Consider the following 15,658-nt stretch of genomic DNA (forward strand, 5'->3'; position numbering starts at 1 on the left):
TGCAGAGCCTTGGGCTGTTGAAGCAGTGCTCACAGGTGGGTTTTGTTTGCCATTCAGCTACGTGCTGGGGAGGACCTGCCTGCCCCATGGTAGAAATCCTCCGCCTTGTGCTCGGAGCTTGTAGGTGTCTTGTCAGCTATTATAGCAGAGGATAGATCCCAGCTGCAATGAGAGGTGGAGAAAATAAAGCTGAATAAAGAGAGTAGTGAAACAAACCCCATTTATCCTCCCCTGTGGTGATAAAGCAATGTTCTGCACTATAACACAGGTGGTAAATGCAGCTTCTTCTCCTCAAAGGTAAGGTAGTTGGTACAAGAAGACTGTGGATGATGCTCTTGGCAGTGAGATTTCTTAGTGAGCAGTGCCTGAGCTACAGGCATTCCTTAGGGCTCACTCCCTGATGCAAAGAGGGGCCTGGTGTTCCAAACAAGTCTCTTGAGTACCCAGCTCACTAACATCGCACCCTACCATGCTTTAATTCCTGCAAAAAAATCAGTTTATTTCAGCATTCGCTTCACAAACACACTGCTGGCTGTGACCCCCATTCCCTCCACTCAGCATAGAAATTTTACCTGCAACACATGTCACCCTGTACTCAGGTAAAGGGATGAACCCTGTGGCTTTCTCACTCTGAGAGCCTGTACAAACCACAGCTCCTGGACTTCTTACCAGCTACGTGTTGAAAACCACAATCTTCTGGTTCAGGCTATATTTTAAACCCATCGTTCCTTCCCCTCTGGAGCATCTACCTCCTCAGCTGCAGCCTGACTGCTGGCACAAGCAGCCAGAGCAAATCAAATCTCCCTCCAGCACCAGGATCTTAAACAAGAGTTAATTTTCCTGTATAGGCACAACCCCATACAGGCTCCAACTCCACGCCACAGAGAGCAGCCCGGCTGCTGCACATCACACGGGGGCCCCTCTGCTTGTCTGTGCACGGTGGTTTCTTGAACTGATAGGAGCAGCAGTGAGTCTGCAGTGCTACACCACCGACTGCTCAAGCAAAGAGGATTTCTCCTGCCTCGGGCACTCCATCCTGGGCTGTTGATGCTGATTTCTCACTGTTGCTCAGTGCTGGCTGAAGAGATGCTGTGTGGGGTGATGCACAGTGTGAGACATCTGGCTGGACTTTAAAATTCCTGTCATGTCAGCTGTTAAACATTGTGTGGAGCTACATTTATTTCCCTTACATTCATCCCACTATAACTCAGAACTAATTCAGAAACCAGCATTTCCTTTTTCCCATGGTGTCTGGGAGACATAGCAGTAGCCAGTCCTTACTTCTTATGGTGTGCTGCGGGTTTCCCACTGATGTCCATGTCTTTGCAGGGCAGGAGATTGCTGCACATCACTTGTATTTTATTATACACATATACTATTCAACTGGTTGCAAATCCTTCAGTATATTATTCCTGAATAGTGGGATCAGCTAGCCCAGATTAAGGTGAGAAAAGAAATTTAGTGTCTCTGAAGTGTCATGAATGCTGTAGTAAGGGCTAAATTTTTGATCCGGTCCTTGATAAATTGCATCCTAGCAATCAGTTGTTGCTCTGAAATATATCACAGAAAAGGAAGCAAAGGGGAGGATGTATGGAAAATCACAGCCCTGGAGGTCATGGGGAAATCATATCCTTGACACAGACTCACACAAGGCTTCGTTTCAAAAACTGAGAGATTGGGAAGCTAGAGCCAAATGTGTATGGAGCTCCTGCTTCTGGTCCCTCATCCTGTAAATCACCAAAGAAAACATTAGGGTAACTAAATCCATACTCAGTACTCACAAACCATTACCGAAGACTTCATGTCAGCCCTGAGGGACTTTGCAGCCACATCCCATCAGTAACTGTCAGGTCCCCTCTCCACTAAGAGGTTACACCACGCTTTGTGTTATCATTGCTGATTATGGCAAATTAATTATCAAGATACCTGCTGCCAAATCACCCTGTATATCCAGCACACACACACCCCACTGCATCCACATTTAATTAAATTAAATGTGGAGCTTACTAACACCTCAAAAGCCCCCATTGTCTGGAGCATGCAAACTGTGACCGCCAGATTGCTCGGGACTGTAACTGTGGCTGTGGCTACATTGGGTAGTGTTTGTGGCATGTGAGAAATGAGTTTATTGCTATGGCAGGTATCGACAGGTTCTACCTGCCCATTCTACAAAACACAGCAGCCAACTACTGGAAACACAGTCTGAGCAGCTAGGCTATGGACATAGAATAGGAGAGTTCAATACAACTGAAGCAACTAAATTGGCCCTGTCAATGGTTTGATATATTCCTTTTACAGGAATCCAATCGGAGGTGCAATGACAGCTGAAGGATTCCCAGCAGCAGAAACACCAAGTCTGAGATCACATTTTGTGCTTCATTCCTTTACTCTTGTGTTGGTTTCAGCATCGGGCAGGTTTCTCAACTGTCCGTGATCCAACTTGAGCCCAGGACTCCTCCCTGTGCAGTCAGTGGGCGTCACCATCACTGACTTCTGTCGCTACCTGTCTTCCCCAGCTCTGTGAAGGGTATGGCAAGCCCCTTCTGAGCCTTATGTCTCTGTAATGACACTTCTATTACTTCTTTATGTGTGTCTAAATTGGTTTTAAACAGAGCTGAACTTTCCATAAGGTGAAGTAAGCACAGCTTGTTAACTCTGGGCAGTTTGACACAAAAGATGTGTGATTTGTCATGTTGAGTGGTTTAGAGAAATGACAAATGCATGTGATTTATGAACTGAAAGCCTATCAGCATCATGCAGGCTTGATGATAAGTGTTGCATTAACACTATTTATGGCATTGAATAAGAGCAAGGACTGTGAAGCTTGCAGTTTAGCGGGTTACAAACAATCAAGCAAACATTATATTCAGACACCAAGATTACCCTGAGGGCAGTTATCACTACCAGCTCTGCCAGTGACTCAACCCAGAGTCTACACAAAGCAGTCAGGGCCAAGAAGTGGGAGCAGAGAAAAGTTTTCTCCCAGGAAGGAGAGATGTGGGAGGGGGGTGACTGGCAAAGGCACATTCCATTGCCCTGGTCTTAGGAGAGGTGCTGGACATTATCCAATCTGCTTAATTTTAGCCTGGGCCTGCCTCCTCATGGCACCTCCCTTCTCAAGGGCTGCTGCAGGAAGACTTCAATACCACAGCCATGCACAGGTGTCAGGGTGGCTCCCAGGCAAGGGACCTTGGCAGATGCCTCCTTCAGTCCATGTCTATGGATCAAAGTGGGTTGTGTTTGCCTTTGCTGGCTGCAGTGGCTGCTCTGATCATTCCCAGTGCCCTTGCAGAAGAAGAGTTTCCTTTCCAAAACATGGCACAGCTATTGTGGTTGGACTTTGCCTGGAGGTGTACCCCTGGTCAGGTCCTGTGCCAGATCTGCAGAGAACATGGTGCTGCAGCCTTGATACCAGTGACCCCGTCCCAAGGAACCATTCCTGTTCTTCCTCTCCCAAATTTCCCATTCAACTCTGGATTACTAGTACATTTGTAACTTTATTTTCAATGCTGAGGTCACTTTATTATACAGAATATAATTTTCAGATATGTTGAGAAATCCTAGTATTTACACATCACATTCCAAAATTTTTTATATCTGGGTCACTGTGAAGAACAAACTTTATCTCTGACAAAGCATCACTTTGTTAAGTGATATTTTAAGATATTTTTCCTATCCAAGGACAAGTATTTCTCAGCTGAAGTGACTATCTCCTTGATTGAGTCTTTCTCATCTGGGGAAAAACTGTGATTCAACATGATTGTCTCTGGTAGTGTTAGGCATCAAAGTAATGGGCCCATTTCAGAAACACTGTGGAGTGTTACACAATTCAGCTAGTCATATTGAGTCAGATAAGAGATGTCACCATACCCAGTGTAGTGGTATATTTATCCTTTCAACTGCTACTACCACTTAGTCCGTTATTTTTCACATGCATGTGATTCCTTAGCAGTTATCCTTAGTACCATACAGGCTGCAGTGACAAACATTTTGTTCAGTTAGACTCCAGACACTTTTAGGTGAAAGTACTGGAATATTTTGTGTCAATGTAAAAATCATAAACACTGAAGAACTTTGAGATTATGTGGTCAGCATTTTTCAACATCCTGAACTCAAAAGACTGTTTCACCTTTCACAGCAATGTCACAGCCCATATTTACCTCAGGTGGGCCAACAGGCTTTTTAATTTCAAAGAGAAACTGTACTTGGCTTTCAAAGGCTGATGATTCTCCTTCATGTAATATTATTCCTGGGGCACCAAAAATGACGAAAAATATTTTCCCTGAGTGAAAATTGCAGAATTAGGTCATTTGTGCAAAGGCAAAAAGAGCTTTGGTTTCACCTAGCCAAGGCATTAATGGTTTCATGGGATAGACCTCTCCAACCTTGCATCTTGTCCAGCTACCCTTTCCTCAGCTGCAGGGATATATTTGCTGCTGCCAATCAATGTTCGCAGCCAGAGCTGTGGAACCTGCATCTTACTGCAGCATTCTCAACTTCTTGCCATTTTTCAGCTCCCAAAACACAACCTTAACTAATGCTCCAAGTGGCTGAATTGTTTTTCTGCTCTTTGCAACATGTTCTACCCACAGTTTTTTCCTGCTGTAGCTTTATTTTGTTTCCACATAGCACTTTCTGGGTTCATTAAACTGCTGGGAATGTAGAGTCAGAGTAATACATTGAGTTTTAAGGCAGACTCCACAGATAGGTATTTGAGAGCTGTGCTATGACAATTTGCTCTGCAACCCATGAAGTCAACCAGAACCTGAGAGGACAGCTTAGAATTTAAAGCAGGTGTAACACAGGATTATTTTCCACTAATTTTCCCCAAAATACCTCTGATCTGAGCAACCCCTCCTCCTGCCTTCCTTTTAGTTGCCTTGTTGCAACATTTGCAATTTTACAGACATGTCCTTATTTAGCCAACCAGCTAACAGAAACACAGCTTTCCATTGAAGGCTAATTTAAAGTCTCAAGCACATGTTCTCAGCTGTTGCAGAATTATGCCACTAAGTGCAATAGGCTCTGTCATTTTACATCAGCTGAGAATCTACTTGCGAGGGCAAAATAAGTGGATGCAGCTGCAGTTCTCTTCCTTGGGAGTTGCCCCTCGCACACAACGGATTGCAGGTGTCTGAGAGTTGGTATTTAAAAAGGAAAAGTTTTTGAGATTTTTTTTTTTTTTAAATGTATCTGTTGAAGTTCATTCATGTACTCTCTCTGATGGCTGCCCAGGGTCAGTAACCCACCATACCCTAACTCACAGGAATGGATGTGGATAGAGCTAGCTTAGAAAACAGATTATAAGATCATAAATTAAACATTATCTCTCATGCCGTATCAAGTGGCAGAAGTAAGATAAAATTGAACATGTGACCCCTTTTTTCTTCAAATAATACAGTGCTGTTCAACAGACTTAATTATCCCTAAAGACACATCTAATAATTGTCAGCCTGTCAATCAAAAGCCTTATTAGACATGCGGATGACGTCACATCACAGTCTAACAAATCTTCCTGCCAGTCAAAAGCCTTTATATAGATTATTCTGATTTCAGAGGCAATTTTTGTGTTTGACCTTTTACCTAACTTCTTTCGGGCTGAAATCGGAATGGAGCTGAATGTTTTCTTTGTGCTGCCAAGATGGGATGACAGGCTATGGACTGTCTCTAAGAGTTTCCCTCCTGGCCATGCTCTGCTTTACACTGCAGCATGGAGCCTGGAAAGGGGCTGTACCCTGGATGTCTGAGTGACCAGGGGTGAATCTGCATTGCTACAGGAGAGCTCTTCTCCCGCTTCTTCTGGCCTGTCTGTACCACGGCATTAATTCCCTGGATGCTGGGGATACCATGAAGCCATGCTTCACTGAGATACCTGCACCAGGTTTCGAGGTGATATGGTCCATCCCATGTGCACTGTATGCCCACTGCGTTGCTGTGTCCATGCACCTGCGGCAGTGCTGTGCTGGGGGATGTCCCGGAGACTTTGCCCCAGGAGGAAATACCTGCTTTGCTACGAGAAAAGCATGCAGGCATGAACAGAGTGGGGACCGTACTGACAGCCCAGGGAGCTTGCCAGCCTGAGTGTCAGGGTGCCAAGGGTGGGAAGTAAATGCACTAATAACCACTGGGATTTGAAAGGCAGCCCCATCCAGGTTTCCCAGATCAAACAGGCAGGCACGTCACACTGCTGTGCTGTTGTGCTGCCCTGGGCAGCTCCAGGCTGTGCTGCAGGTGCTGCAGGCACAGCTCTGTGCCGGCCCAGCAGCTGTGGAGGGCTTTGGAGAGGCCGGATTTCCTTTGCTAGCGAATGCAGGTTACCAGAGATACTCCACGTATTCAAGGTACCCCTGCAATTTCAGCACCAGATTTGTATCTGTGAATATAAAATCGTCACTGGCAATAACTTGCAATTGTTTCTTGAATGGCTTTTGGTAGAAAGCAATTAATGACATTTCCAGCTGCTGGAAATGTCACCTGTTCTGTTGGGGTCTCGTAGTGTCACTTTTCTCTCCCTTCCCACAACCCCAGGCAACTTTGCTTCTTATCTTTACCAGGAGGAACTGATGTTGTAGGATGATGATTATCCCATTGTGCCGGACACCCTCTACACTGCTGTAGAGTGTGGTGCTGTAGAGAGGTGTTGCCTTCCTAGTATGCCTGGCTGCTAAGTCAGAGCTTGGAGAGACTGCTCCATTGCAAAGCACTTGTCATCATGATGGTGTCATATGAAGTTCTTCAAGATCTGTAGTCGGATACCGAATCTGAAGAGGTTATAAATTTATTTACCAACAGTGCATCAAGCTTAGTGTACCCAGTTGCACTGACACTTCAAGTCTCTTTTGAACTGAAATAAAAGCAAATGGCAGAGGCTGAGGCTTTCAAGATAATATCATTTATCTTCTGAAAATCTGCTTTTTAGATGTCAGGCAAAACAATTTCACAGTAGCTAGAAAAAATCTTGTCTGGCATCACTGTATTTTTACTGGTCTTTAATGTAACTTTAAAATATTGGGCCATATAGCTGTGTTAAATTTTCTATCGATTTCTCACACAGTCTGATAACACAAATAAAAAAAATGCCTATAATTAGACACCATTTCTAAAGCTGAGGGACTCTGCAGAAAGCCACACGGCAAGCTTCCTTTGCATGTAAAACTTCAAAGTGCTTCCTAGATTCATGAACTACAGGTAAACAAGAAGTCAGCAGGAAGAGTGTCAGTAAACAATGAGGAAAAAAATCCTGCCTTCATGTCTGAAGGAGATATTTTTCCCTTCTGAGAGATGCTAAACCCAAGATGTTCATAACTGCAGGACAAAGTGTCCAAGTGGCTTCAATACAGTTCTCCTTCCCAAGGATTGCTTACAGAAAAGAGGATTGCTCACAACTTCTTCTGGCTCAGAGGCAATTCAAAATGCCCAGGTGATCTTCAGGTATCTTCCTTGGAAATGCTGTCTACTAGTGCAGCACTGCTTGGCTCCTGTGAGAGAGGAATGGCAGAGGAATGACCCACTGGTACTGCAGCTCAGCCCACAGTTAGCCCAAGATTAGGATGGCAAATCCCTTACCATAGAAGCCCAAATTGTGCCAAGGATTTGTGGTTTTGAGTATCTGGATATACTCTGCAGCACTTTCTTCCTTTTCTGCTTGGCCTTCAGTCTTTGTGCAAAAAAGCTTCTTCTTTAAAGCTGATAGTTTAACAGTCGTCCTTGCAGTTAAAACAGCAACAAGAAAAACCTAACCAGCCAGTCAAAAAGGGTGATTTATGAGGTTTTATAAAACTTTTGTTGGAATAAAGATCACTTGAGTCATTCTCCTCTGATTCACCCATACTTCATGTGAAAGCAAGTCCCTTCCACAGAGGAATTCAGCTGCACTCAGTCCCTGGTAAATTCAGCTGATGAGACGGCTCCACTGACTCTCTCCATCACGGCAGTAGCTCTTGCTGCCTGACTCTGGGGCACATTGCTGCTGCCAGCTGTGACTTAGCATAATTCTGCTCAGTACCTGGACTGCTACATGTCCAGGGGCTTATCAGGGATGAGCAGAGGTTTATGAACTTTCAGGAGCTTGTTTCCAAAAGGCCTCTTGTTCAAAAGTCATAATGAAGAAACCAGTCCTTACTGGAACAATCTTATTCATTTTAGCTTGGGGTTCAAGCTTTAAGCTGCTCTTCTGTCCCTTCCCCTTGGAGGAAAGGGAAAAACTTGAAGACTAGCAACAGTCTGCAGAACCTATGAGGAACCATAAAAGCAGTCTTACATTTTCTGGCTGATACTCTTGCCATTCTGGTCCAACAACTGCACTGATACTGAGGTGCATGACATTGCAGGGGTCAAAAAAATCGTGCAATTATTCTCAGTTTCACCTTAATACTTCTTGCCATGTTTCTCTAGAAGATCCATGAATCCTATATATCTTTAATCACTAAGGAGTTAAAGAGGCAGCACACTGTGGCTCTGCCGCCACTGAAGTCTCCTTTTTTACTGGATAACATCATCTGGTGGTGGTCCCTTTCTTAGGATGATGTCTGCTCCTAGTTATATTTATTAGACCCTATAGAATCCCCTTCTTATAGTAAATTATATCTTCTTAATGACACAAGATTTTATACTAATATTATAGTCTCTACTGACTGATGTCTAGGGACCCGGGGAGGAGAGGCAAGTGAAATGTATTCTTCAAAAGTTGCCTAGCAGGGCACGTCTTCACTGGGGGATTTTTTTTAATTAACCTCTTACAAAAACAGAAAATCATAATTTAATTCAGATGTCTTTTATTATGGTTTAAAGTTATCAACAAAATAACAAGGAACAGAGAGATCTCTGTGCAAGAAAAAAGCTATGACACCCTGCTGCTGAGGATTTGGAGGGCTTTGGAAGTATGCTTAATTCAAACAGGAGTGTACAAGTACTCTTAATTCAATCCGAGAGCAGGTTAACACTGAAAGGGATTGTCCTATTTTCTCTACACCTGTCCATGGGGTCCCACTGCCCCCTTTGCACCGCTTCCATGCAGTGGGTTGGATCAGCATGAAATGAAATCATTGTTCCATAAGATGACTCACATTACAAAGCTGTACCCTGGGATCCTGTCATTAAATCCCCCACAAGTGATCCTCTAAAAGCCCTCCTCTTAAGGGTGCCAGAATAGTGAAAGCAGAAGGCATTTACATTTCCCCTGAAGACCCAGTCCTTCCATCAGCCCTCAGAGCAGTCTGCTGACTAAATCTTCTATGTATTTGAATAATTTATCATATGAATAAATTCATTTATGCCAAACAAAGAGGTGGACTACTGGGATGTAGTAATGTCAGCACAACAAAATTGAAGCTGGGGAAGTGGGGGAAATGAACCCATAACAATGGCAAATGGTACCGTCTGCTCAGGAGGCAGGAGACAGCTGTGGCCACATCTGAAATATGAGAGTGTAGGGAGGTATAGAGCAGCATCTAAAAAGGGCTTTAGAATAAGCAGAGCTGAACAAAAAACAAGCTGCTCTATTTGAGCTGAAAAAATATGGTTGTTATAAAATGACTGAAAACTAAATTGCAAGTTTTATGTCTCATTCCAAATTTTCCAATTCAGAAAGTATGTAAGTAACATTCCTATGTCTCCTAGTTCCCAGTGGTATTTAAGAAATAGATGTCTCAACTCCTGTCAAATGATCTGTCACCCCAAGCCCTTGACCCAGGCAACTGATGAATGTGTTACAGATGCATACAGTTCAAAGACCAAAAATATTAGAAGTCAGAGCTCAAGTAGGGTAAACCAGCTTTGGTCCAGCTTACACCAGCTGCTAATCTGCTCTGTAAGTGTCTTACAGCAGTGACAGTTGGAAGGATGATTGTTTGCATTTACTGAATGCTGATGAAGGCTACCTAACTAGGCGTGCTTTGTTCTCATTTGTGGCCAGGAGACTGATCATACTGAGCATTTTTAAAAACCGTCCTTCTTTAGTTGTTCTTCGATGAAATCATTACATGCCACAGTTAAAGCAGCAACCAGAATGACAAATTCATTAAAATCCACTTCATTGTCTTTATTGGAGTCCAGATCTTTCATAATTTTATCAACCAGAAGGGGGTCCTTTTGGCCCTAAAGAGAAAAAAAAGTGACTTAGCCATGCAGATCTTAAGTGCATAATCCTGACACATGCGGTGGTGCAACCCACCACTATGTCACAAGCCCTTATCCTATTAAATTAAATAAAAGGCTGCATGAAATATGCACCTGACTAGTAATCTAGTAATATACCACTAGCCACAGACACAGCATTAAAAACATAGGTCTGGAGTCCCAGGAGTGCACAGCAACAGAAACTGAAAGCAGTACAGCTCTTAGAAGGAACACAGGTACTCAGTAGGCACTGAAATTAATCAAACAGATTTTAGGAGCTGCTGAGTACTGATTTCTTTTGACAAGATGGATCTATAATGTGCATTTCTCTGTATCATCGTATACAAACTGTACTTATATTTTCAACAGGCTATTTGTAAGTGGTTGTATCATACATGCATTCATCACATTCAGAAGACCTCTACTTAGCAAACAACACATCCTATTCAGTGAAAGAATAATGAATCTCATAATAATAAAACAATAGTCAAGATTAAAAGTAAATACAGTTCAAGGAAATGGATACCATGTAAAAAAAATCCTGCTGGTGGTGATAAATTTTTACAATTGAGAGGATACAGAAAAGCAACTGTGAATCTAGTCATTATTCCATAAAAAGCATCCATACTGTGTAATGCAGAACATAACAAACATGCAAAGAGATATTAAGATCAGCAGTTTGTCGCTGAAAGGATTTTCTTAGCATCTGTCTGCGGGGCACACAAGCAGCTATACTGTGTTTGTAGCCACTATGCACAAGCTACTTTCTTGTCTCATGAGAAATGGTTGCTGGATTTCATTGAAGGACTCATATATGCCCTGTTACATCCTGGAAGTGTTCAAGGCCAGGCTGGGTGGGGCTTTGAGCAACCTGATCTAATGAAAGCTGTCCCTGCCCATGGCAGCGTGGTTGGAGCTAGATGATCTTTAAGGTCCCTTCCAACCCAAACCATTCTGTGATTATATGATGATAAATGAACAAAAAAGCAAAAAAAAAAAAAGCTATTAAAACCTGATTTAGCACTGATTTTGCTACTGCTTCTAGACTGCCCTTTCCCTCCTGCTCAAAAGCACAGAGGAGTAAGCAGGGCACGGGTACCCAGCTCTGCTGCTGGTGGCACATGGCAGGCCAACCGAACTGGACCGGTCTCTGAGGACACATTTCTCAAATGGGGCATTTGATCTCATCTCCTTCTGTCTGACTCCACAAAGTAAAGTGTCGTCTGAGAGGCTGTGGCAGGATGTGCCTTGCAGAAGGAGATGCTACTCCTGAACACTTGGATAGCTGCTTATCCCACCCATGAAACAGTTACTCAAGAGGTTCAGGAGCTGCATCTTACTGAAAGGAAGTCAGTGAGCTCACTGGTGAGGAGGTCCTTAAGTTCTCCTTTACTGAGCTTGTATTTGTCTCCTTCTTTTCCAGAGTAGTGATGGAAAATCCTAATCAAGGTGTCCATCGCGTCCTCCAATGGTGTGGACATAGCAGTGAGCAGGAGAGCTGTGGGACAAAGATTCAGAGTTGGTGACATTGCATGAGAGCTAAACCAAAGGCTGGTCTCAGGGAAGGGGGAGAGAGTAGGCTGAAGAGAGAAATTGTAACAGTACTGAAAAAAATGCATTTTCAGTTCCTCCATCCTGTTAGCTGTGTGTGAGCAAGCCGAGACTGTTATAAAGTAAAACATTGTCCCGAACTCACTAGTAACTACTTTGAAAAGGTAAACAAAACCCAAAGAAGTTCCTTTATTTAAGGAAGTGATCTATTATGCCTCTATTTTGCAAAGCTAGTGTAAAAGGAAATATCTCATACCCACAGATGAAAACACAGGCAAAATAAAAGCACACCTCCTACTTGTTCATTCAAAAATTTTCTCAAGAAAATGAGATTAACAAGTAACAGTGGCCAAAGTAGATGTGCATTTGTACAGAAGGTTCTACACCAATTTCTTAGGTGGTTAGAGGAAAGTCACTAGCAATAAGGATAGAAGCATCAACTTCCAGTTTATTTGGTTGTGTTTACTTGGGCTGACCTTTTTCCTGTAAAGTACCTGGAATAAACAAATATAAGCAAGGCACCCTTGAGGGTTTGCTTCATCGAGCATGCAGTAAGAAGGTACACAGGGAAGTACCACCAAGAAAAAAGATGGAAACGCAATTAATTGCTGAGTAGCTGACTCAAAAAATAACTAAAATTAGAAATCAAGCGAAAGGGAAACATTATGTTGATTAAGCCCTGGGAGAGAGTTTAAAGAGCCAGGATGAATTCGAAGTAAAACTGGAGTCCTGAACAGTATCATCATGCAAAGGCTAAGACTTACCTGCTTTACGGGCTAGCTGAGGTGTATGCAAGAAAATACTCAGATCACAGAAGGTGATGGCCACCTTCCTTTCAAAACCCATGCACAGGCTCTTGTTTATCAGGCTGAGAGGGTGGATTACACAACTAGAGACAGACGGATAATTGTCACAACGATGACAGGGTTTCTGTTTCCCTCTGCATTTGTCTACTCTGCTCAATAAAAGCCGCTTGCTGTAAATGGGTTACTGAAATATTCACTAGGCAAAGCAGAGGGCTGTGTGGAACATATGAGATACTTTTTATCATTTGACCATCTACAAATATGCCCATACAGGGGCCTGAAGACCAAAATTAGAAAATGCTATCACCAAGTCAGTATAAAATAATTTTCCCCCATTTTCAAAACAACTCTTTCTAATCTGACTCTGCAATTATACAGCTGACAGCCTAAATGCCTTGGCACTTAGAGCCGGTGTTCAAAGATACTTGGGTCCCTGGGGCTAGGCTTGTAGGTGAATTTGCCACAAATCCCTTGAGATGTCTACCTTTATTGTAAGATGTCTCTGTAAGACTAAAACATTGGCTGTTGCTGAATGAAATTCTTGCTGTAGTACATGTGTCCTCAGGAGGAAATGAGGAAACCAGTTTCAGAGGGAGGTGTGACTGAAATTACAGTGTGGACTGATCAACAAACATGGCTTCATTTTTATTAGTGCTGCACAATAACTGTGGTTCAGCATCTCTCTTTTAATAAGTGATCTTCCCCCAGGAAACCTTCCCCTGCTCCAAGCCCAGGGACTTGCTGACACCAGAGGCAATGTCTGGGGGATGCAAGAAACAGGAGCTTCACCATGATAGGGCCTACTTACCACCCAAAATACCAAATAACCATAGTTTTCAGGACAGCCACATGAAATGGAAAACTGCTTGCTTCACGTTTGCTTTCTCTCAATAAAGCCTTCCACCTGCTGCACACACATGTGCAGCAAGCACAACTGTGCAGATAAACAGCAAGAGAGCACACAGCTGCAGCTTTTTCTCTCCTTTATTCCAACCAGGGGGGAAGAGAATGAGATGGGCATTGTTTTTAGCTCTGAAAGCCTCCAGGCATGTATAATTTTGAGTGCCACAGTAGATCTCAGCCCACAGCTCTGCCTGCCTCCTTTGCTTCTGGACATGCTGTTTCTTCCATCTGCACCCTTGTGACAAGTCTCCACAACCTGAGGGGTCTTGGCTGTGCCTCTGGGAGAAGGGAGAGGGAGGAATGGAAGACACATAAAAATTCTGGATCCCAGCAATATGGGAGTGTGTAGAGCATTGTTTCTAAAACAGTAGGAAAGGTCTTCTGGTTAGAGGTTCCTGTGGACATACACAATACTGCATGCAGGGTGTATGCCTTCACCTCCCAGTACTGTGGTCATGAGTGCTCACCAGGGGTGAGAGCCGGTGCTCAGGTAAACTTTAGAAAAGGTCCAGGTGGAAAGCAGCCTGCAAATGTTGATATGCAACAAGAGAAACCTCATATCTCCTGGAGTCAGAGGAGAGTTGGGGAGGAGAGTTGCTCTCCATACCTCTTCTGTATCTGGGGATAGCTAATGGGTGCCCAGTTTTGTACAGAGGGAGTTCCTGTGCTCCAGCAACCACAGGGATCTAGCTGGACCATATGCAGCACATGGGAGAAGAGCATGGGTAATATCAGATGCAGCACAGCATTCCCGCTTCGATCCTGGACATTCTCTGTGTCTTTGCAGATGCTAAGAAGAAGCATGGAGCCTCTTATGTAGCTACAGCCATGCAGGGCTATGTCTTGCCTGTGATTCACTAATGTTTATAACTATTGCTCAGAAATATTAACCAGATAGATAAACATCAAAATACCATTGTTTTTTTTTTTTTCTTTTTTTTTTTTTTACATTTATTCAACAACAGTTTCACCCACTAGACAAAAAAAACACAGCTAAGTCAATACATAAGTATAAAATCCTTCTGCTTGTCTATATATTACATTGGTCCTCTGGCTGATGAATATTGCAAATTAATTATCTAAGCAGAGTCTACAGGAGGTACAACTACCAGGAAGCAGGTATAAACTTTCAGACCTGCCATCCTCATGACAGAAGAAAGAAGGGTTTCCTCTATCATGTCCAGGACATCAACTCAATAATTTACACAGTGATATAATCTGCGCAGGCTCTTTCAACAGCTACTTTCACTCCAGTTAATTGTGTAAGAAAGTCTCTATTCCACGCTAGTGGATTACATGTACATTGGGAACAGCTGCACTGAGCTTGTTTGTTAAGAAGTCCATTCAATTTGCTGTCTCTATCCCTTTCCTCCCCAGCTAGTGAAATCCTGCCAGTGGCTCCAGTGACAACAGAGACCTCTTCAGTCCCATGACAGCAAGTCCTAGAGGCTACACAAAATTCATTATTATCAATCAACTCTTTTTAATCCTTCATCCAAAACTCCAGCACAATCTGATTTTATATGATATCTAGTAGGTACTGAAGATAACTAAAGTCAACTCAGCTTGCAATCACTTCTGTATGAGGGCAAGACCCAACTCTGTGTCAGCAACCACCATATTCCCCATCAATTCTCCCCTGCATTCTGGTTTCTACCTGACTAAACACGGGAGCACCACCAGACATGTGATTGACAGAAGGAGTAGACCTGCAGCATGACTGTAGACATGGTGAAGTTTGGTGCCTTCCTCATTCATGACCAAACTTTGTCCTTCACAACCTGCCAAATCACAGCAGTGTTGGTGGGAAGGCACGTCTGGAGGTGCCTAGTCCCATCTCCTGCTCCAAGCAGGATGGTCACCAACACCAGACCAGGTCAGCCATGGTTTTGTCTAGTTAAACCTTGAAAACCTCCAAGGATGGAGCTATCACAAGTTCTTGGGTAACCTGCTCTAGTGCTGCACTACCTCCCCGAGAAAGGTGTTTACCCTAATATTCAGTCTGAGAATTCCAAGCTGCAATTATGGCCATTGGCCCTTTTTGCACCACCTACCACTACCACAAAGAGTTGGCTTTGTTGACTTTATAAATTCCCTTGCTCCTCACTCAAACTCAAAAATAAACTTGAAAGCAGCTTGTGCCCTGACTCACCCAATCTAGGTACATGTTTTAGTGTCCCCTTCACATTATGTGCTTGCTCCTTGCAGACTGCTCCAGCTGTTTCTCCTAATGACGATTTCAATCCTAAAGCACTCACTGCAAAATCAATGGCTGTCAGAAG

The 15,658-nt window shown here is 43.4% G+C and overlaps 1 protein-coding gene across 1 annotated transcript; it reads right to left on the reverse strand.

Moving 5' to 3' along the window:
• Nucleotides 1-9,758: 9,758 nt before the first annotated feature.
• On the reverse strand, nt 9,759-13,304 carry S100Z (S100 calcium binding protein Z). The gene is made up of 4 exons (XM_042804778.1): nt 13,282-13,304; nt 12,432-12,556; nt 11,457-11,614; nt 9,759-10,095 (listed from the first exon to the last, which is right to left on the reverse strand). Exons 1-4 carry the CDS (start codon nt 13,302-13,304, stop codon nt 9,937-9,939), a joined length of 465 nt encoding a protein of 154 aa, XP_042660712.1. The 3' UTR covers nt 9,759-9,936.
• Between the last annotated feature and the right edge of the window lie 2,354 nt (nt 13,305-15,658).

The sequence above is a fragment of the Tyto alba genome, unplaced genomic scaffold, assembly GCF_018691265.1.
Source record: "Tyto alba isolate M040663 unplaced genomic scaffold, T.alba_DEE_v4.0 Super-Scaffold_42, whole genome shotgun sequence".
In the NCBI taxonomy this organism is placed as follows: Eukaryota; Metazoa; Chordata; class Aves; order Strigiformes; family Tytonidae; genus Tyto; species Tyto alba.

Excerpts from the sequence above, each read along its gene's own strand:
- S100Z (XM_042804778.1), bottom strand. The coding sequence starts at position 13,304 with ATGGTTATTTGGTATTTTGGGTG. Across the intron at positions 12,557-13,281 it reads GTTATTTGGTATTTTGGGTG|TTGTGTAATCCACCCTCTCA; the intron begins GTAAGTAGGCCC and ends GTCTGTCTCTAG. Across the intron at positions 11,615-12,431 it reads TCAGCTAGCCCGTAAAGCAG|CTCTCCTGCTCACTGCTATG; the intron begins GTAAGTCTTAGC and ends TTTGTCCCACAG.